This window comes from Brachyhypopomus gauderio, chromosome 13 (genome assembly GCF_052324685.1).
Source record: "Brachyhypopomus gauderio isolate BG-103 chromosome 13, BGAUD_0.2, whole genome shotgun sequence".
Lineage (NCBI taxonomy): Eukaryota > Metazoa > Chordata > Actinopteri > Gymnotiformes > Hypopomidae > Brachyhypopomus > Brachyhypopomus gauderio.
The window spans coordinates 7657262-7679170 of NC_135223.1; the positions used below are offsets into that span (position 1 = coordinate 7657262).

The 21909-nt window shown below is 46.7% G+C and overlaps 1 protein-coding gene across 3 annotated transcripts; it reads left to right on the forward strand.

Moving 5' to 3' along the window:
* The first annotated feature begins 44 nt into the window (after nucleotides 1-44).
* On the forward strand, nucleotides 45-16337 carry cnot3a (CCR4-NOT transcription complex, subunit 3a). 3 transcript variants are annotated; one of them, XM_076970545.1, is made up of 18 exons: nucleotides 45-201; nucleotides 991-1051; nucleotides 1182-1249; nucleotides 1359-1433; nucleotides 1695-1784; nucleotides 2091-2219; nucleotides 2313-2408; nucleotides 2696-2915; nucleotides 3214-3341; nucleotides 3421-3477; nucleotides 3573-4476; nucleotides 4623-4734; nucleotides 4857-4998; nucleotides 5135-5234; nucleotides 13225-13423; nucleotides 13505-13637; nucleotides 14395-14520; nucleotides 14833-16337. In XM_076970545.1, the coding sequence occupies exons 2-18, from the start codon at nucleotides 1027-1029 to the stop codon at nucleotides 14929-14931; spliced, it is 2703 nt and encodes a 900-aa protein (XP_076826660.1). In that variant the 5' UTR covers nucleotides 45-201; nucleotides 991-1026; the 3' UTR covers nucleotides 14932-16337. The 3 variants fall into 3 exon arrangements, with proteins under 3 accessions (XP_076826660.1, XP_076826661.1, XP_076826662.1); XM_076970546.1 differs by having other exon boundaries at nucleotides 75-127; XM_076970547.1 differs by lacking the exon at nucleotides 45-201 and adding an exon at nucleotides 380-876.
* The last annotated feature ends 5572 nt before the right edge of the window (nucleotides 16338-21909 follow it).

The window sequence follows — 21909 nt, forward strand, 5'->3', positions numbered from 1 at the left end:
GTTCGTTCCTCCACTGGGGATTTGACTTCCGGGTCCGCGGGGACGCGCGCGCGCGACCTGGAGGCGGGCTCTGGCGGCCATCTTTAATGTACCGAGGAGATTGACGGGAAGAAAACTGAACACTGAAGTAAAGAGTTCTCCAAGATTTTGATTGTGGCTTTCAAACGATATAAAAGAGTATCACATACATTTGAAAAAAAGGTAGAGGACGAATGTGCATCTAAAATGTAATGGAGTTTAAAAGGTTGTGTATTAAAACGTAGCTCTCTCCTGCAGGCGAGCTAGCTAGCATAGCTAATTGAGCTAGTAAATGAGAGGCGGTGCAGCGTTAGCTAGCCGTGCTGCAGCATTAGCGGCTAACGCGTTAGCTGGTCACCACCAGCTCCGTCGGTCACCACCGGCTGCCCCGCCGGACTCCCTCACCTCGTCTGGGTTCACACGTTGTCGAGTCCACCCTCGTTACATGACGGACCGCACGGAGACGCAGTGATGTGTTCGTCCAGCGCGTCTCGGCTAGCGTAGCAGCTACCTGACACCGTACACACGCTAGGATAACGTGTATAACCTAGCCTGCTAATGCTAACGTTATGCTTTGAGTATCTTACGATGCTGCCGTGGAGATATCGCTGTTCACGATTCATATAACCATTTATCTTTAGTGATTTATATTTATATTGCAGAATGACTTAACCTGTGTCCAGCTAGCTTGTTTACTGAGCAAGTTACGAATGAGCTAGTTAGCTATGCCAGCTAGGTGACTACATCAATATTTATGTAGGTAAGATTAGTGTAGGTTGCCAAGCTAGTAATCATGTCGTATACTTTTGAAACTTTTTAATTTCTTTTTTGAGTATTTTTTATTATAAGATTCTATTTGTAAGTAGCTGTTGACTCCAACCTTCTCCATGAACCTAATATGGACTGTAAAAACAGGTTAACACACTGATACATAAGCTGCACTAAACGTTTATTATTATTCTCCTTCAATAGTGACAGAAGGTATGAAGACAGTATCGTAGCGAAGCCATGGCCGACAAGAGAAAACTCCAAGGTGAAAACATTACATGCATAATAGCTGTTATGTATCTTGATGTTTACACGCATGCTGACTGGCATGACATTTTTAAACGGATATAGCAGTCTGTGTCTGAACCGAGTCTTCTGATATCCCTAATAAACAGGTGAAATAGATCGATGTCTGAAAAAAGTCGCAGAAGGTGTGGAGCAGTTTGAAGACATTTGGCAGAAGGTGGGATTTCTCTACATAGACCACTTTGGTCAGAAGGAAGAACAGGTTGCATTTTTGCATGTGTGGGAACCTACAGGTGATATAATCTGCATGTTAATGCACTTCCCAGCTTCACAATGCAGCAAATGCCAACCAGAAGGAGAAATATGAGGCAGATCTCAAGAAAGAGATTAAAAAGCTCCAGGTGAGAAACATTTAAATACAGCTGTCTGTCTCTGAGGTTCAGATGTTCTGTGTTAACTTCAGATGGTGTTTCTTCTGCAGTCATTTGGTCAACATTCATGGTCTATGCTCATTTATTAGCGTCTCTTGAACTGAGCAGATGAAAGACGCCCTCGTCTGCTGGTCTGGGCAGACCAGTGCAGGCCAAATACGTGTGTGTGGGATCCCCACGTTGGTATTGGTGCTATTTGTGTAATCAGTGGATTAAATGTGCCTCTTTCAGCGACTGCGTGACCAGATTAAGACGTGGGTTGCATCCAACGAGATCAAAGACAAACGGCAGCTAGTGGAAAACCGCAAACTGATTGAGACGGTAAAAACACAGAAGATTCACACAGCAGGCTGGTCTAACTTTGAGCTAAATTATATGGACTAAAGTATTATGTTCTGATAAGTAACCAGTATGCTTTGCATATTGTGAAGGCCAATAGTATGACAGCAACTAAGGAGTATATTGTAAAGGCCTAGTCTGATTGGCCTGGATCATGTGACCATCTTCACCGCTCTGACTAAAGCAGTGTTTGAAGCCACCGCTGCCTGCTAAGACTGAAACATTTAATACAGTGGCCAGATGGGTCATAGAGCCAGTGTCAGTGCACATCAAACTGTTTTTTCTCAGCAAATGGAGCGTTTCAAGGTGGTGGAAAGGGAGACCAAGACGAAGGCGTACTCTAAGGAGGGACTGGGCTTGGCTCAGAAGGTGGACCCCGCCCAGAAGGAGAAGGAGGAGGCGGAGCAGTGGTTGACGGTGAGCTGCGTTCTGAGCCTCTACAGGGGGTGTGTCCAGGGGGCATGTCCAGGTGAGCCCTGTCTGTACTCGTGTTCTCTCTGTCGCTCGCAGAATACAATCGACACACTAAACATGCAGGTGGACCAGTTTGAGAGCGAGGTGGAGTCTCTCTCCGTCCAGACGAGGAAGAAGAAGGGAGATAAAGAGGTGAGTTGCCGCGTTGTGCCTACCCTCCCCCGTGCCACCATGTTTGCCTCTGCCGTCGTACTCGCGCCCCCTCCTTCACCTTCCCACACTCTCACGTCACTTCAGGTCACCTGGGAAACGTGTGAAATGGTTGTAAAGCGTTAATACAGTCCTGATATGTGTGCCATCACTCCGGCTTCACCAGCAGAATGTTAACATCCTGTTAAGGGCAGTTCTGATGATCTTGGGTGTTGCACTGAGCAGTGTGTGTTGTGTGTTCATGTGCACACGTGTGTGTGTCTATTTAGAAACAGGACCGTATCGAGGAGCTGAAGAGGTTGATAGACAGACACCGGTATCACATACGCATGCTGGAGACCATCCTGAGGATGCTGGACAACGACTCAGTGCAGGTGGAGGCCATCCACAAGATCAAAGATGACGTGGAGTACTACATCGACTCTTCACAGGACCCCGACTTCGAGGAGAACGAGTTCCTCTACGACGACCTGGACCTGGAGGACATCCGTAAGTGTGAAGCCGGGAGAGAGTGTGTGTGTGTGTGTGTGTGTGTGTGTGTGTGTGTGTGTGTGTGTGCGCACATGCAGAGTGTGTGTACCACAGCCTGAGCTGAGAAAGGCTTCTGGCTTCTGTTTTGTTCAAGTTATAGCATCTGTAGTGGGCCATGGCTGATCGGAACTGTTTACTTCATCTTCACCCTCTGCCCCTCTCTACCCCCCTCTCTCCCTCGCCAATGCCCTCTGCCCTCCCCCAATGCCCTCTCTATCCCCCATGGCCTGCCCCCCCCCCCCCCCTCTCTCTCCAGCCCCGTCGCTGATGGCCACCTCTCCGCAGGGACACAATGATGAGGACCTGTTCCTCCAGTCCAGCAGCACGCCCACCTCCACCACCTCGTCCTCACCCATACCCCCGTCTCCAGCTGCAGGCACCACCGTAAGTCCCTCTGCCTCTCTCTCTCTTCACATCTCCTTCCAGAACTTTCCTTCAGCGTCTTCTGTCCTGTGTGTGTTAGGAGAACTCTGAGGAGGAGAAGAAAAGGGGGCGGTGCACAGACAGTGAGGTCTCTCAGGTCAGGAAGGAGGCTGTGTGCTGCGTTTATGTCAATATTGGATGGTGTGATTTTCATCATGGACTCACCACCTTCTCTTCTTCCTCCTGTCGTAGTCTCCAGTCAAGAACGGCAATCCCTCTCTCTCCTCCTTCTCCTCCTCCGCATCCTCAGGGTTCTCCTCCTCCTCTTCCCTCGTGTCCATGGCGACTGTTGTTGGGGGCACGGTGGCAGTCACTGGGGGCAACAGCCTGCTGGGTAGCTTTAGCAGTGCGGTGCAGCAGCAGCCCCCGCAGGCGCAGACCAAGCTGTCTTCCTCCTCCTCCTCCTCCTCCTCATCCTCCTCCTCCTCCTCAGGGGGGTCCAACAATGCCCCCAGCCCGCCCAGCCACGCCCCCCTCCCTGCCTCCTCCACACCTTCCCTTCCGAGCTGCAGCGTGTTGGCTCTGACCGCCTCCGGCTCCCAGATCCAGACGGTACCGGGTGCGACGGGCCCGGCCGTGGTCAAAGCCGGAATGACGGTCAGCAGTAGTGGCGGGACGGCGCCGATGCCTGGGCTGGGCCAGGCGGGGTCGGCGCTGATATCCGGGCTGGGCCAGGTGGGCGTGGCCGGCTCACACAGTACCGTGGCCAGCCTCCTGTCGGGCTCCACGCCCGCCCCGTACGCTCAGGCGGCAGCCGTGGGCACGGCCAGCAGCGCCCCCAGTGGACCCATGGGGAGTAGCGGCGGGAGCGCGGTGGGGTCCAGCACAGGCTCGGCCAGTAACAGTGCGGCTGCAGGGCTCAGCCTGTTGAGATCTGGCCCTGGACACGGGGGCATGCTGGGTCTGGTGCCTGGTCAGAGCCCACTCCAGACCCCCACGCAGGTACCCATGAGCCCCGTGGGCACAGTGCCGGGGGGTGGTGCTGCCGTGGGCGTGTCAGGAGGGAACGGAGGCAACGCGGCACCAGTGGGAGGTGTGGTGGGGGGCGTGGCTCCTGCCAGACCGCCCAGTGTGGTCAAACAGAACGGCGGGACAAGTGAGTTCTGACAACCTTCTGATTTGTTTCAGCCTCTATAACCGAGCTCTGTAATACAAGTCTGTTTAAAGCAGGTCTCTGTAATGGAGGTGTGTTTGCAGGTCTCTCACTCATCACTGATGTACATTTCTGGGGACTTTTTGCAGACCCTCTTGCGTACAGTGCAGTGGTGGCTGATAGCAACCCAGAGTCCACCCTCAGCAATGCCAGCCAATCACAGAACAGCCAGCCCTCCTCCAGCAGCTCATCCACCAATCAGTATTTAAAAAATATTGTTTTTAATAATATATATAAATATATGTATTTTTCAATATCATTTTTTTTCATCATGGTTCTGTGGTTCTTACAGCAGATCCTCTGTGTCTCTCTCTGCTCTGTAGTCTGGATAATGGTGCCAGTTTGTTGAGTTCCCTCACCCTGCCCCCCTCCTCTCAGTCACCACCGTTTTCAGACAACGCCCCCAGTGGTGGGAGTCTGCTCAATGGGCCACACTCCTACACACCCAGCACCGAAGCCATCAAGGTTTGCCCTTTAACCCTGTTGTGGTGTTGCTGATAATATCAGTACTGTTCTTTCTGGGGTTGTGGTTCTTGCTTGGGCTTGTTTTTTTCTGTACCGTGTACGCTCATTGTTTGTGGCTCTATGGCTCCCCCTGCAGGGCCCGGAGCCCCTCAGCTCTCTGAAGGCCATGGCCGAGAGGGCAGCTCTGGGATCTGGCCTGGACGCACAGCTCCCATCTCTTCATCTGACCGAGCGAGGTATTTTTCAGTTTCCTGTGACATGTCACCTGCCTTGTACCTTAACCAGCAGGTGTGTCTACAGGAAGGTGCAGGAGTCTCCCTGCTGTGTTTGTTCCACATGGAAGATGAATTGAGCTTTATTGTCATACACATTGTACAAGTACAAGGCGATGAAACAGCGTTCCTTCTGAAATCTCGGTGTAAAGCACCAGGATCCCAGAGCAGCTGCTGCATCAGGGGATGTGCCGCAGTTTCACAGAATGGGGGAGAAACAGAGAGAGGTAGACAGAGGAGGTAGGTAGAGGAGGAGACAAAACATATGACCACAGATTATTCTCACAACAGGACAACAGTCTGTGTGCATGTAAAAAATCCCCAGAGCACATACAGCATTGATAACACAGACAGTATGCAGTGAGAGGCGTGATTTATTCAGTGAGGGAGGGGGAGCCAGAGGCCTGGCACAGAGTTTTTGTGTCAAGGTTCATGGTGGAAGGCGAGAGCCATCTCTGACAGTCTCTGTGTGGGGGAAAGAGCCGGTAACCAAGACGACGACCTTTTTTGTTTGGGCGCCAATGTAGCGAAATGAAGAATTTATCAAGGAGCCTGTCTTTGAAACTCCTAAGTCAGTGGTCTCCCAACTGATTCAACTTCACACATGAGACCCTCCATGATTAAATCCAAGCTTTCACTAACTGTTACAATCTGTGTTCCGACAGCTCTACCCATCACATCAATCAAACTGGGTAATTTCCATGGGCGTTCGAGAACTGACCCCCACCCTTATAATTTCCTGATACACAAAGGCAACGCGTAATCCAATCAGCAGAAACCCAGTGATCAAAGTTCCAAATAAGTACACATCCTCAACATTTTCTAGGGAAAGAGGCGCTAGACACAAACCACACCATGAGTCAAACGCATATCCAGCTGAGAACGTTCCATCTGAACATGTCAAAGTCAAATTTATTTATATAGCGCTTTTTACAACACATGTTGTCACAAAGCAGCTCTACAATCGTATGGGTCCAGATCCCTAATGAGCAAGCCAAAGGCGACAGTGGCAAGGAAAAACTCCCTATAGGGTGGGGATTAGGAAGAAACCTCGGGAGGACCAAGACTCAAAAGGGAACCCGTCCTCCATTGGGCGGCCCGTTAGCACAAGTCCGTGGTCGCAGGGTGGTTCCACAGTTCCACAGCAACAGTCAAGGCTCCTGTTCCCCGGCCAAGCAGCCTCAGTCCCCTTGGTGCAGGCGGTGGGCCTCAGGCAGGAACCTGCACGACCCCCCGTTAAACCTACATAGCTCACGTGCCAGTGATTAGCATGTGGCTCCGGCAGGCTAATCTATAGCAGCATAACTAAGGGGAGGGGTTCAGAGGTGATCACAGTCATGAGGGCTCACTGAGACATTTCTTTCCAGTCAAGTCATTGTCACAACTAGAGTGATGCCATGACACAGCTGGATGACAGCATCAACATCTCAGATTACCAGAAATCTCAACGTCTGGGGGTCCCCGAGCCCCACACCTTACATGGGGGAATATTAACTGAAGGCTTGATTAAATAGGTGAGTTAAGTCTAGATTTAAAGATTGGAACTGTGTCAGAATCTTGGATTGGAGCTGGAAGGCTATTCCATAACTGAGGGGCTTTAAAGGAGAAAGCTCTGCCTCCGGCTGTAGTCTTACACATTTTTGGAACTAGGAAAAATCCAGCATTTTGGGAGCGCAAAGGGCGAGATGGGTTATAGTATGCAATGAGTTCACTCAGATATTGTGGGTCAAGACCATTTAACGCCTTATAGGTTAACAGTAGAATTTTAAATTCAATTTGATATTTAATCGGAAGCCAGTGTACTTCCAAGAGAGTAGGACTAATATGATCAAATTTTCTAGCCTTAGTTAGGACTGTAGCTTCTTTATGGACTGTTTAGAGTATCCAATTAGAAGACCGTTACAGTAGTCCAATCTTGACTAGACAAAAGCATGGACCAGCTTCTCTGCATCAGCTAATGAAAGTGTCTCAGCTTGGCGATATTACTGTGACATGCAAGACATGTGGAGTCAGGATAAGAGATGGAGATGCAGCCACTTTAAACTTTGTTCGACATTTGAGGCTGCACAAACAAAAGTAAGTCTCTGCTATGTATATTTCACATAATGCTATAACGATTAGCTAGCTAGCTGGGATGTGATAACTCTGGGTCGGAAATTAACTTTTACAAGGGTCCACATGAGCAACTTGACTTGTGTGAGCGGTCCGCACCAACGATAATTCAAAAGCGCATACCGAAGGGGGGGGACGACTACACATGAACGAACGAAAGTCACTGAGGCGGGGGGGGGGGGGGGGGTGACGACAATTGCGACATCTCACTCAAGCGAACCAAAACGCCTAACGTTAGTTAGTCTGACTAACTTAATATACTACTAATCAACTGCATCAATTGTGTTAAATACTGAAATTACATCTGGTGACTTGAAGTTTAAGACTTGGGACTTGACTCGAGACTCGCTTGTATTGACTTGGGACTTGACTCGAGACTTGATTGTATTGACTTGGGACTTGACTCGAGACTTGATTGTATTGACTTGGGACTTGACTCGAGACTTGATTGTATTGACTTGGGACTTGTTAGTTGCATCTTAGTGACTTGTTCACGTGTCTGTCGATCTGTCAGGTAGGACCTGAACCAGGAGAGTGCTTGACCTCTTATGCCAATGAGTGTCTCCAGTCTATTAAGTAGAATATTATGATCAATGGTGTCAAAAGCGGCACTGAGGTCTAGCAGTATGAGAAACGAAATGTGTCCTTTATCAGAGGATATTAAAAGATTGTTCAGTCAGTGCTGTGATGGGGTCTAAATCCAGATTGAAATAACTGTTCTGTCTGTAAGAAGGAAGAGAGTGGTGAAGAAACTACTTTATTTAAAATTTTGGATATGAATAACAAATTTTTTCCCTAATTTTAATCAATCTTATCATTAAAGATTTTCATAAAATTGTTACTGCTACACTCTACTGGGATTAGTGAATTAATTTGTTCATGACTCCTTGTTAGGCTAGAAACAGTTTTAAATAGGAGTCCTGAATTGTTTTTGTTTTTCTATTAAAGCCGATAAGTATGAGGATTTTGCAGTATGGAGTGCATGCTTATATTCAATAAGGCTGCTTTTCCATGATATACCAGTCCCACCAGGATTTCGCGGGCCTTTTTTGTGATTGTTGCGGGCTAAAATGTTTGATGTTGCGGGTGTTTTTCAAAAAAATTGCGATGGAAGTTGCGGTGTGCTTTTGCTTTTTTGTGAGTACATTACAATAGGGAGTAAATGTTGTATGGTTTCCTCTATTTAGTAGTCCATTTTAATTACCTATTTACCTATTTATTCAGGGTTGCCAACTTTTCAAGATCGCTTGGAGTGAGATTTGAACCTGGAGGGGGTGGCGAACATTAATTGTTGTTACCGGGCGGCCTGTAAAATGGACACAAATTAAGTATTATATCGAGATCGATCGCCAGTGGTTGGCGCCAGAGCGAACTAGTAACTCATACATATGGATCAGAGATAAATAAACTTTACCTCTGACTTTAAACTTTATCTCAGTTTAAAGTTTAAACTTATAAACTTTATCTCAGACCCTCGCCGCTTGTGTGCACTGCAGTGACTTCGCGGGCTACCGTTGCATTGTGGGGAATGTAGAGTTTGTGCGTGCAATCGGGCGGCTGTGGCCTGCGGGCCGGTTCTAATAGTAATTAAATATCATCCAGGGGGCCATAGATAATCAATTCGCGGGTCGGATCTGGACAGTTTATCCCCGCTTTCATGTAGTGTACCGGGATACTGCTTTTCCCGATCTTTTTGCCGTTATTTTCGTCGCTCATGCTGCTTTCAGTCTGCTCCTCTTGAACGTATATACAGAAGTAAGGCGGGAGTTTGTCGACGTCACATCAAGACGACATCAGTGATTGGTCAAATTTGCGTGAAAGTTGCGGTGATTGGCTGAAGTTGCAACACCGCCCTGAATTCGCGGGGTTTGCTTGAAGTTGCGTTGAAGTTGCAAATCGCAACATCGCAACTTTCTGGAGGGTCTGATATACCAGTAGCAAACCGTGACCATTAAACCCACCCACTAAGAGGGAAGATATGATTGGTCAATTTTACTGTCATTTGAAACTGGTATTGCACCGAATTATAACTGCCAGGCCCTCTGTAAACGAACAGCGGGCATCACAGTCTTCCACTTAACTGGAGGGGGGGGAGGGGGGGGGCGCAAAAATATTCTCATCTACTAAAGGGGGGCACAGCAGAAAAAGTTTGGGAACCACTGACTTAACCCCTCACCTTCCAACACAGATTGACTGGACACAGTTGCTTTATTTGTTTATATTTATTTGCTTATATTTTTGTAATTGTTTAGATGTCGATTGTCAAACTGTAAGTAGATAAAATAAAATTGGATAATTATAAATATATATATATTTATGTTTTAAGAATATTTTAGGCCCTGACAGTTCCTCACTGCTCTATACACTTCTACACATTTGCGCTCCAGGATCTGCGTGGCTCGTTTGAGACTACGTGTGTGCTCGTTGTACCGGGGGCCTATTCTTCCCTCAACTACTCGCCTATATTGTAATGGCGCAACCTTGTCTAAAGCTGTACGAAGGGAAGTCTCGACGTGCTCGGTGAAACGCTCTAGTCCTTCCGGAGCTACAAGTGGATCAGTGTTTGTCAGACCCGGTAAAATATCAGTGAGTGCGTCTATGGTGCTGGGTGTTATAGCTCGTTTAACTTGGTAGCGGGGCGGTTGAATACTGTCGTTCAAACGCAACTTGTACGTTATGAGTCTGTGGTGAGAAATGGCCTCGCTCTGAGGAAGTACTGCTAAACTGGATATGTTAATACTAAACGATAAGACCAAGTCTAAAGCATGACTACAATTATGTGTAGGACCCACCACATTCTGAGTGATAACCATTGAATCAAGAATTGCTTGAAAATTTATGCTAAAAGAGTCACATATATTTTCAAAATGGATGTTAAAATCACCAACTACACTGCTCAAAAAAATAAAGGGAACACTTAAACAACACAATATAACTCCGTCAACCACACTTCTGTGAAACCAACCTGTTCAGTTAGGAAGCAACACTGTGAATCAATTTCACCTGCTGTTGTGCAAATGGAATAGACAACAGGTAGAAATGAGAGGCAATTAGCAAGACCCCCCCTATAAAGGAGTGGTTCTGCAGGTGGTGACCACAGACCACTTCTCAGTACCTATGCTTTCTGGCTGATGTTTTGGTCACTTTTGAATGTTGGTGGTCCTTTCACACTCGTGGTAGCATGAGACGGACTCTACAACCCACACAAGTGGCTCAGGTAGTGCAGCTCATCCAGGATGGCATATCAATGTGAGCAGTGGCAAGAAGGTTTGCTGTGTCTGTCAGCGTAGTGTCCAGAGGCTGGAGCCACTACCAGGAGACAGGCCAGTACACCAGGAGACGTGGAGGAGGCCGTAGGAGGGCAACAACCCAGCAGCAGGACCGCTACCTCCGCCTTTGTGCAAGAAGGAACAGGAGGAGCACTGCCAGAGCCCTGCAAAATGACCTCCAGCAGGCCAAAAATGTGCATGTGTCTGCACAAACGGTTAGAAACTGACTCTATGAGGATGGTATAAGGGCCCGACGTCCACAGATGGGGGTTGTGCTCACAGCCCAACACCGTGCAGGATGCTTGGCATTTGCCAGAGAACACCAGGATTGGCAAATTCGCCACTGGCGCCTTGTGCTCTTCACAGATGAAAGCAGGTTCACACTGAACACATGTGACAGACGTCTGGAGATGCCGTGGAGAGCGATCTGCTGCCTGCCACATCCTTCAGCATGACCGGTTTGGCAGTGGGTCAGTAATGGTGTGGAGTGGCATTTCTTTGGAGGGCCGCACAGCCCTCCATGTGCTCACCAGAGGTAGCCTGACTGCCATTAGGTACCGAGATGAGATCCTCAGACCCCTTGTGAGACCATATGCTGGTGCGGTTGGCCCTGGGTTCCTCCTAATGAAGGACAATGCTAGACCTCATGTGGCTGGAGTGTGTCAGCAGGTCCTGCAAGATGAAGGCATTGAAGCTATGGACTGGCCCGCCCATTCCCCAGACCTGAATCCGATTGAACACATCTGGGACATCGTGTCTCGCTCCATCCACCAACGTCACGTTGCACCACAGACTGTCCAGGAGTTGGCGTGCTTTAGTCCAGGTCTGGGAGGAGATCCCTCAGGAGACCCACCACCACCTCATCAGGAGCATGCCCAGGCGTTGTAGGGAGGTCATACAGGCACGTGGAGGCCACACACAATACTGAGCCTCATTTTGACTTGTTTTAAGGACATTACATTAAAGTTGGATCAGCATGTAGTGTGTTTTTCCACTTTAATTTTGTGTGTGGCTCCAAATCCAGGCCTCCATTGGTTAAGAAATTTGATTTCCATTGATGATTTTTGTGTGATTTTGTTGTCAGCACATTCAACTTTGTACAGAACAAAGTATTCAATGAGAATATTTCATTCATTCAGATATAGGATGTGTTATTTGAGTGTTCCCTTTATTTTTTTGAGCAGTGTATAATCACCTTATCGGCTGATAGCACTACATGAGACAGGAAGTCTGAAAACTCCTGCAAGAACTCCTGCAAGAGTATGAACCAGGGGGGCGGTAAATAGTCATTAACATAAACGACTGTGGCGCTTTGTTGGTTGTTAAATTTGAAACATTTGATACAGTGAGGATGAGATGCTCAAAATAATTTAACTTGAAGCCAAATTTTTGAGAAATGCCTATATCAGAGTCATATATTGTGGCGACCCCACCTCCTCGACCATTTGGACGGGGGTTATGGACATATCTATAGCCAGAGGGAGAAGCTTCATTTAGGGCCATATAGTCGTCTGGTCGGGTCCAGGTTTCTGTCAAGCAAAGCATGCATAGATTATGATCGGTAATCATTTCATTAACAAGCAATGCTTTAGATGACAGGGATCTAATATTTAGTAGTCCTAGTTTCAGATTTAAATTATTCTCAGAGGGAGCGTAATTGAATTTAACATTGATTAAATTTTGTCTACTAACTTTGTGAGAATTATTTTTTGGTACTCGAGGAACAGACACAGTTTCAATCTGGTGTGACCTAAGTGACGTCTCTTTGCAGCTCGCAGACAGTCGGTTTAGTCTGTGTGTCTGCTGCCTGGCCTCGGCTCTGGTTTGTCAATCCCCATTAACTACTCCTACACTACCACTATTAATCCTAGCAGATATGCTACGGGAAATGAGAGCAGCACCCTCCCAAGAGGGGTGAATGCCGTCTTGCTTCAAAAGGCCAGGCCTGCCCTCAAAACGTGTCCAGTTATCTATATAACCCACTTTGTTTTCTAGAGTTGTATAATCCAGGTTCAGAAAGTAAAAGTCCTCACCAGGATTTTGCTCAAGCTTGCTAGGTTTCTAATTAGTGCAATCCAGGTAAAATGAGTGGAATCAACACAATACAGGAAGCCTGAGCAAAATCCTGGTGAGGACTTTTACTTTCTGAACCTGGATTATACAACTCTGTTGTTTTCTGAGCACCATTTAGAACATGTAGGTTCTCCCACACCATGATTCCTTATGGGAAAAAAATTGTGTTGAGAGACCGCCTAATCACTTCCATTGTCTTTGTTCAAATTCGAAGAGCAGCGTCAGGGTACTAAGATGAGACAGAGAAGCTAAGCTAAGATACGCACAGACCAGGGAAGGGAGTGTAGGAGCAAGAGATAAGTGTGACCGCCTCTCATAAAAGCCGGAAGAAGAAGTGAAGAAGATCATCAGCCAACATGGAGCTGTTTCCAGGGACATATTAATATGTACTTAGTAAAACTGTTGACCGTTGTTGTTAATAGTCGTTTGCTTTAAATATAAACGCCAGAAAGCCCTTAAGCGTCTCGACTACAGGTTTATGTACTGCCTCTTCCTCCTAGACTTGTTTTCAGGGACATCGGCGCCTCCAGGGCCGCCCCCTGCCCCACAGCCTGCTGTGAGCGAGGTCAACCTCCCACCCTCTCTGGGGGCGTGTCCTCTAGGCCCCACCCCTCTCTCCAAAGAGCAGCTGTACCAGCAGGCGATGCAGGAGGCGGCCTGGACACACATGCCCCACCCATCTGACTCCGAGAGGATCAGGTACCTACACGCACACAGGAGTAGAGATGGCTATAGTGTGAGGTTGCTGACCTGTGTGGGTGCCTGACTCCTCCCCTACAGGCAATACTTGATGAGGAACCCCTGCCCCACGCTCACCTTCCACCACCAGGTGCCCCCACACCACTCTGATTCCATAGAGTTCTACCAGAGGCTGTCCACCGAGACACTCTTCTTCATCTTCTACTACCTTGAGGTCAGTGTGAGGGCACATGTGATCAGTGCATGTGTGTGTGGTCAGTATTAATGCATGTGTGGGTGTGTTCCATGTGTATTTGGTCAGTGTATAAGTGTGTTATCTGTACCATCAAATTTCATTATTCAGATTACATTCAATTACATTATTTATAATTTGCCAGGTTAAAAAATACAGACCTTCTGCAGTAACTCTCTATTGGCGCATTTCCACACGGGCCTGCTTGGCGCGGTACGGTTCGATTCGCGACGGTTTGTGAGTGTTTCCATTAGTACCAGGTACAAGTTTGCCGATACCTTCAAGTACTTTTTTCATACCGCTCGAGGTTCTAACCGTTCCAAAGCGGTACAGTTCTGTGACGTGGAGGAACAGCATGACACTGATTGGCCAGGGAGTGTCGTCACAGGTTGCGTCACAGGAGAGCGACTCCTCCGCTATCGCCATCTCGTCCATTGTTGTACGGTGTTGTGGACGCATACAAACGATGTCACGACACTACAACCCGCGCGCCAACAGCGACTCCACCCACATTGTGGTGGTCCACCATTGTAATGGAAATACAACGCGACCGTACCGCTCCGTTGCGAATCGATCCGTATCGAACCGTACCGCGCCATGCAGGCCCGTGTGGAAATGCGCCATATGTGAAACAATACAGACCTCCTTCTGGAACAGAACTGGCTAACACTCCCTCATTAGGAGCCTGTTCCCCTGAGGAGTAAATACTTGTGTGTGTCTCTCTCTCTCTCTCTCTCAGGGCACAAAGGCGCAGTACCTGTCCGCTAAAGCCTTGAAGAAGCAGTCGTGGCGGTTCCACACCAAGTATATGATGTGGTTCCAAAGGCACGAGGAACCCAAAACCATCACTGATGAGTTTGAGCAGGTGAGTCTCCAGCCTAATCCTCATAGCCACCTGGGGTGTGTTCAAGGTTTTGGTTGTTGTTTGCTTGTGCAGCACATTTAAATATGAACCATTGAATGATGCTGTGGTTAACAGGTTGGCAGTGTCATTTAGACCTAATAAACATGTACAAAACATAAACAGAAGATAAAAATGTATAAAACACAAAATATGAGAGGCTGCCCATGTTCTAAAGGGGTCAGAGAGACACCCAGTCAGCTGGGTGGTCTCGTGCCTTACGGGGTGTCGTTTGTGGCACTGTCTTCACTCAGCATGTTTTGGCTGTTCCTGCAGGGCACGTATATTTACTTCGACTATGAAAAGTGGGGTCAGCGGAAGAAAGAGGGCTTCACGTTTGAGTACAGATACCTGGAAGACCGCGACCTGCAGTGACCCCAGCCACGCCGGACAAGCCAGCGAGCAAACGAGAGATTGCTATGACAACTGCTGCTGTTGACATTCCAAGGTTGAACTCTATGTTGTGGTTAGAGTTGGATGTAACGTAGGCCTTTTTCTTTCAGAGAGAGCGCAGGTGTGAGAAGGGGTCGAGTGCCTGTTTACATTCAAGCGTTTTAATCTCCTCTTCTGTTCACCCCCCACCCGCCCCAATGTTTTTACTGAACTACCCTTTTATCAACTAAACAAGCAGGAAGGAGGAGGAGAGAGACTCTGAGAGACAAGATCCAGTCAGTACATCTTCCCTGTAGATGCGTGTGTGGAGATGTCCAGTAGGTGGTGTGGGTGAGCCCGGGCCATGGGGTTGTGTGCGCTCTCGTCTGGTGTGTTCGGGGTTAGTGTAGTGTCCCTGGGCCCCTGGCAGTGTGGGCTCTCGTCTGGTGTGTTCGGGGTTAGTGTAGTGTCCCTGGGCCCCTGGCAGTGTGGGCTCTCGTCTGGTGTGTTCGGGGTTAGTGTAGTGTCTCTGGGCCCCTGGCAGTGTGGGCTCTGGGCCTTGCGAGATAAGGAGTCGACAATTAAATTGCTATGCAATTGCACTCTTCTCGGCCTCCCTCCTCGTGCTGCCACCTACAGGTGGTTAAATTAGACCGCGGCAGCGTTGATATTAAAGGTATCGTTTTGTAGCATCTATCTCGAGTGTCCACAGGCAGAAGGGCTCAAAGCCACCAGCCAGATGACTTACGTGTGATTTGTGTCTGTTTAATATGGCATGAGCAATTTACTTAAAAAATATCTAATAAAAGAGAAATATTTCAAATATGTAAAGTTCAAAGCTTTATATTTTGTTTCTCTGTCTTTTTAGGTTGTTTGTGGCTTCTGGTTTCTGTTTGGTTTTGGGTTGGCGTGTGACAGTACTATTGGTTTTGGGTCGGCGTGTGACAGCACTAGAGCACTGAAATCCTGCTTGTGTTTTTGTTTTTGTCTTAAGCCATCTTGCTTTGCTGGTTCCTGCTCCTTGGTGTAGAATCACTGTCCCCAGTTCAACCATGTTTAGGTGATGCTCCTCTCACCACACCCCTGATCCAGTGTCCCACATCAGTTTACTGTTTCATTTTGTTTGTTTTTTTTTTTTTTTTTCGTTTTAGGGGGGGGGGGGGGGGGGGACTAGGCGTGTGTAGATGATGACTATGGCTACAATAACAATGACCAGAACATGAACATTTTTGTTTTCAGCACAAGGACTGAAAAGGTGCAGCTGATTTGTGAAGTTTTCTCCAAAAAAATGATGTACAGAGTAATTTCTTGTCCTCGCCTTTGGGACAGCGCCTGGCCAGTGTGGCGGGTGTCCTTACGTGAGGACAGAGGACTGTAAAACTTTCAATAAACGACTTTTGTGAACCTGACTCGCCCCATGTCCTGTCCTCCAGATTGAAGCTTGCTGGTCTTCAGGGGTTGGTTTGGTTGTATGGGGATTACTCCACCTCTAGCACCAGAGCGAGTAACACCGTTCTGGGGAGGGTGGTGGTACGCTCCCTACCTAATGTCAAAGTCAAATTTATTTATATAGCGCATTTCACAACACATGTTGTCACAAAGCAGCTTTACAATCGTATGGGTCCAGATCCCTAATGAGCAAGCCAAAGGCAACTGTGGCGAGGAAAAACTCCCTATGATGGTGGGGATTAGGAAGAAACCTTGGGAGGACCAGGATGGTTCTACAGATAAAGTTAAGGTCCTTGTTCCCTGGCAAAGTAGTCACAGTCACTTCGGTGTAGATGGTGAGCCTCAGGTAGATGGTGAGCTAGCATCAGCACGTCCTCTTGCTGCAATGGCACATCCAACCCCGGCATCAGTACATCCGTCTTGGGTGGAAGCATGCAAAAAAATAGACAATAAAGACTGAGCATGTGGACATCAATTTAAAAAAGGCATGGTTAGGGTTAGTCTCCAGCCTATTAAGTAGAATATTATGATCAATGGTGTCAAAAGCAGCACTGAGGTCACATATGCCATGTTTCCAGTTAGATTTGAGGGCTAAGATGATTCTTTAGCCAGGCCAAAACCAGGTTCCTCATACATATGGGAACTAGTTATGTATGATACAATTGAGTTTTGCCTGGCACAAGACATTACAGGCATACAGCAGGCCTCTGAACTTGCCCCTGTGAACCATTTCACCTGTGCGCTTTACTCAATATGCCATGTTTCCCGTTAGATTTGAGACATAAAATGATTCTGGGCCAGGCCAAAATCAGGTTTCTCATACATATAGGAACTAGTTATGAATTATGCAATTGAGTTTTGCCTGGCCCAAGACATTACAGGCATACAGCAGGCCTCTGAACTTGGCCCTCTGACCCATTTCACCTGTGTGCTCACTCAATGTCATGTTTCCAGTTAGATTTGAGGCTTAAAATGATTCTGGGCCAGGCTAAAGTCAGGTTTCTCATACATATAGGAACTAGTTATGTATGATACATTTGAGTTTTGTCTAGCCCAAGACATTACAGGCATACAGCAGGCCTCTGAACTTGCCCCTGTGAACCATTTCACCTGTGCACTTTACTCAATATGCCATGTTTCCAGTTAGATTTGAGGCATAAAATTATTCTGGGCCAGGCTAAAAACAGGTTCCTCATACATATAGGAAGTAGATGTGTATGATTCAACTGAGTTTTGCCTGGCCCAAGACCTTACAGGCATACAGCAGGCCTCTGAACTTGCCCCTCTGAACCATTTCACCTGTGCGCTTAACTACCCAATATGCCATGTTTGCAGTTAGATTTGACACATAAAATGATTCTGGGCCAGGCCAAAATCAGGTTCGTCATACATATAGGAACTAGTTATGAATGATGCAATTGAGTTTTGCCTGGCCCAAGACATTACAGGCATACAGCAGGCCTCTGAACTTGAACCTGTGAACCATTTCACCTGTGCTTAACTACTCAATATGTCATGTTTCCAGTTAGATTTGAGGCATAAAATGATTCTGGGCCAGGCCAAAAACAGGTTCCTCATACATATATGAACTAGTTGTGTATGATACAATTGAGTGTTGTTTGGCCCAAGACATTACAGGCATACAGCAGGCCTCTGAAATTGCCCCTCTGAACTATTTCACCTGTGCGCTTTACTCAATATGCTGTGTTTCCAGTTAGATTTGAGGTATAAAATGATTCTGGGCCAGGCCAAAATCAGGTTGCTCATACATATAGGAACTAGTTATGTATGATGCATGTGTTATTTGTCTGGCCCGACGCCTTATAGGCATACAGCACACCTCTGAAATTGCCCCTCTGAACCATTTCAGTGCACTCTCTGTGCACTTAACTATACTCAATATGCCATGTTTCCAGTTAGATTTAAGGTATAAAATGATGTTGGATCAGGCTAAAATCAGGTTCCTCTCTTAGGGAGTGACCTGTTCTTCATGATGCATTTGTTATTTCTCTGGCCCACCATCAATAAGGCTTTCAATAAGCCTCTGAAACTGCCCCTTTAAAATGCGTTCACCTATCTGCCCACTGTTCAATATGCCATGTTGTGTGCTGGTATTTCTTCTTCCGATTATTTGTGTTCTAGAACAGCATTTCTGTGTTTTTTGTTTTAAAATATAAGAATATGTATTTCTAAGAATACGTTAGAAATGCTGACGAGTTCAATCATCATGTACAAATTGCATACAATTGAAACGACTTGAAATAGAAACCATTTTACAAATGAAATGCTTTCATTATATTTTAATTTTTTACATTCACAGTATGGGAAACAATAACCTCTTAAATGTTTGCTCCTACGCTCGTTTAATGTAACGTTTAATCTATCGCTTTTAAACAAAGTGTGTAGCAAACACGCATCGTGAACACACCCTTTTTGAATAAGTAACCAACTTCAGCCGCCGAATACGAAGCTGCGAATAAGTAACCAAACGAATCTCAAACTGCGAATAAGTAACCAACTTCAGCCTCGTGCTGAAGCAGAAGCTGTAGACTAGCCCAGCCAGGCCCGTTGAACTAGCCCCCCACCCCCACCCCCGCTTACGTCATTTGAATTTCCTCTGTAGCAGTATATAATATAGCCACACATCAAAGCTGTTTCTGACAGCTTACTGGTTTATACTTGACGCGTCGCGAGGGTCCGCGCGGCGAAAATTACGTAATCGCAATGGCACCGCCGTGCGCGAGGGCCTCACGCGCTGTCGATTGGCGAGGTCGTGCACCTCTCGAATTTTGACTTTGTTCATTGCGCTTCGCGCGCGCCGCGCCTCAGCGCAATGAACAAAGTCATGTTTGCAGGATTCATACACCTTTATAAGGTGGAATTAAAGCACTTGTATCTCACTTTAAAGGTCCAGTTCAATATTTCCCAGCACGATAATAATAACCAGAGGTGGGACCAAGTCAGTGTTTTGCAAGTCTCAAGTAAGTCCAAGTCTTTATCCTCAAGTCCCGAGTCAAGTCTCAAGCAAAGACAGTCAACTCAAGTCAAGTCTCGAGTCAAGACAGGCAACCGTCAAGTCAAGTCCCAAGTCTGAAACTTGGAATTTCAAGTCCTTTCGAGTCTTTTTTTTTACAGGCACCAACGCTTTACGAATGCTAACGCTGATGCGTTTCTTTACTCGTTTTGTTGGTGTCCGCCCGCCAAAAGATGACAGATCATTTACATTTTATCTTCTCTTAATTACATAAATGTACTTAAACAAGAATGTTTCGTTACATCATTATACACGAAAATAGCAAGCTTCATCTGTGACGGTGGGTGCGGCGTGAAGGACGAGACACAAATCCTTTGTGGCAGCAAACGTCACTTTACTTATATTATATATGTTGCGCAATAGCACACGATAAACATACACAAACACACAACAACGTGTGGACATTAGACAACGACGAGCACAGGACACTGCGCGAGCGCACATTAAATAGACAAACCACATTAGCCCCATGTAATTACGAGACGATTCACAGGTGATACACATTATCACACGACATAGCCATCACCACGGAGTTCCACTGACGCAGACAAAGCACGTGGACCACGTATACACACGCCCAAAGGGGAGGGGCCGGGGTCCTCAATGTGACATCATCGTAAGCAAGATGCTGTCATTACGAATGGTTATTCTAAACATTTGGATAAAATGTTTAAATATAGACTAATAAAAGGTTAGGGTTATTTTTTCATTGTTTTCTGTTATTGTCACGGTGTAGGCTACTATTGTTACCTGGAGATTCAGTGGGGTCACATATTCTGATGGCTGCCGTCAGAATTGGTGACCCCAGTTAAAAAGTCTCACCTGTACATCCCATTCATGATTTCTTTGTTGGCTGCAATGGTGAGGGGATGGTAAATCTTGTTTAAGTACATTTATGTAATTAAGAGACGATAAATGTAAATATAAACATCTGTCATATTTTGGCTCGTGGACACCAACAAAACGAGTAAAGAAAGTGCATCAGCGTAGTTTACGTAGCATTCGTAAAGCGTTTGTGCCTCTGAACAGAAACTGTGAAATAGCGCCCCCTGTGGTCACAAAACTCGACGGTCACAGAATCTGGTGTAACGCCGGTCTGAGTCAGAAGGACGGAAATGAAATTAATGTGGCGCACTTTATAAATATTAATATGCGTTTTAAATTTTAGATTTGGGGTAAAAAAAATCAAGTCTTTGCAAGTAAACAGGTTCAAGTCCAATTCAAGTCCCAAGTTATTGGTGTAAAAGTCCAAGTCAAGTCTAAGTCTCTGAATATTTTTTCAAGTCAAGTCAAAAGTCTTAATATTAATGACTCGAGTCTGACTCGAGTCCAAGTCATGTGACTCGAGTCCCCACCTCTGATAATAACCCCCCACCGCTCAACAAAATACACTCGCCACCGGCTCCAGGTTAAAATCTCACTCCAAGCGAACGTCAAAAGTTGGCAACCCTGCATTAAGAATCGATTGCGACATAATTTGTATCCGTTTTAAGCCTGGTTTTAGGGTCCGCGCAGCGAAAATGACGTAATCGCGGTGGCTCCGCCCGTGCGCGAGGTGGTGCACCTCTCAAATTTTGTAACTTCGCGCGCGGCGCGTCTCAGCGCAATGAACAAAGTCATGTTTGCAGGATTCATACACCTATACAAGGTGGAATTAAAGCACTTGTATCTCACTTTAAAGGTCCAGTTCAATATTTCCCAGCACGATAAACTTAAATAAGTTAAATATTTATACATATACTCGAAATGATCCGAAATAATTCGCTTTTTTATCACATTAGTCTATGGTTGTTTATTTTCAAAACGCCCAATCTTAACGTCTTCACGTTCTCTCATGTTTCGTCCTGGAATTACAAGAGGCTCGTATTTGTTAACGTAATACAAGATAACTGTTCAGTCAGACAGATATTTGTTGTGAAACGAAGTAGTTACAATTTCAAGCATTCAAGCATCAAGTACTTTAGCCTAAATTCCAGCACTTTCAAACCTTTACAAAAAGTAACATTAAAATTCATCAGGTAAATGAATGTTCATTCCCCTGTTTTCGAGGGGTGTTTCTTTATACTACCACATATCGTTTCGGAGAACACTGCACGCAGAAAGCATAAACGCTTCCACCGTTCGCGCAGGGTCGCGCGAGGCGGGCGGAGTCTAAACTACTCAACCCCCCCCCCCCCCCCCCCCCCCGCACGACAATGTAAGCTCGTGCCCTTCAAGCAGGTTTACATTTATTTTTGGCCCGGCTCCTCCTTCAAGTTGTGCATCCCTGACTTAAGGTATGAAGTGAAACAATCCTACATGGTATTAATGAGGCTGTCTTACACTGCCATGTGCAGAGAGAGCATTGTTGTGGTGCATCCTCTGCCACGATTGAGAGAGAGAGGTACGGCGAGCCAGTGGCCTTCTCAAGGACCGTGACCAGCGTGTGTGTGTGTGTGTGTCAACCTGCAAACCTGTGACCTGGATGCACCCTACTCACATCCCCCTTGGATTACAGA

Excerpts from the sequence above, each read along its gene's own strand:
- cnot3a (XM_076970545.1), top strand. The coding sequence starts at position 1,027 with ATGGCCGACAAGAGAAAACTCCAAG. Across the intron at positions 2,409-2,695 it reads AGAAGAAGGGAGATAAAGAG|AAACAGGACCGTATCGAGGA; the intron begins GTGAGTTGCCGC and ends GTGTCTATTTAG. Across the intron at positions 5,235-13,224 it reads TCTTCATCTGACCGAGCGAG|ACTTGTTTTCAGGGACATCG; the intron begins GTATTTTTCAGT and ends TCTTCCTCCTAG.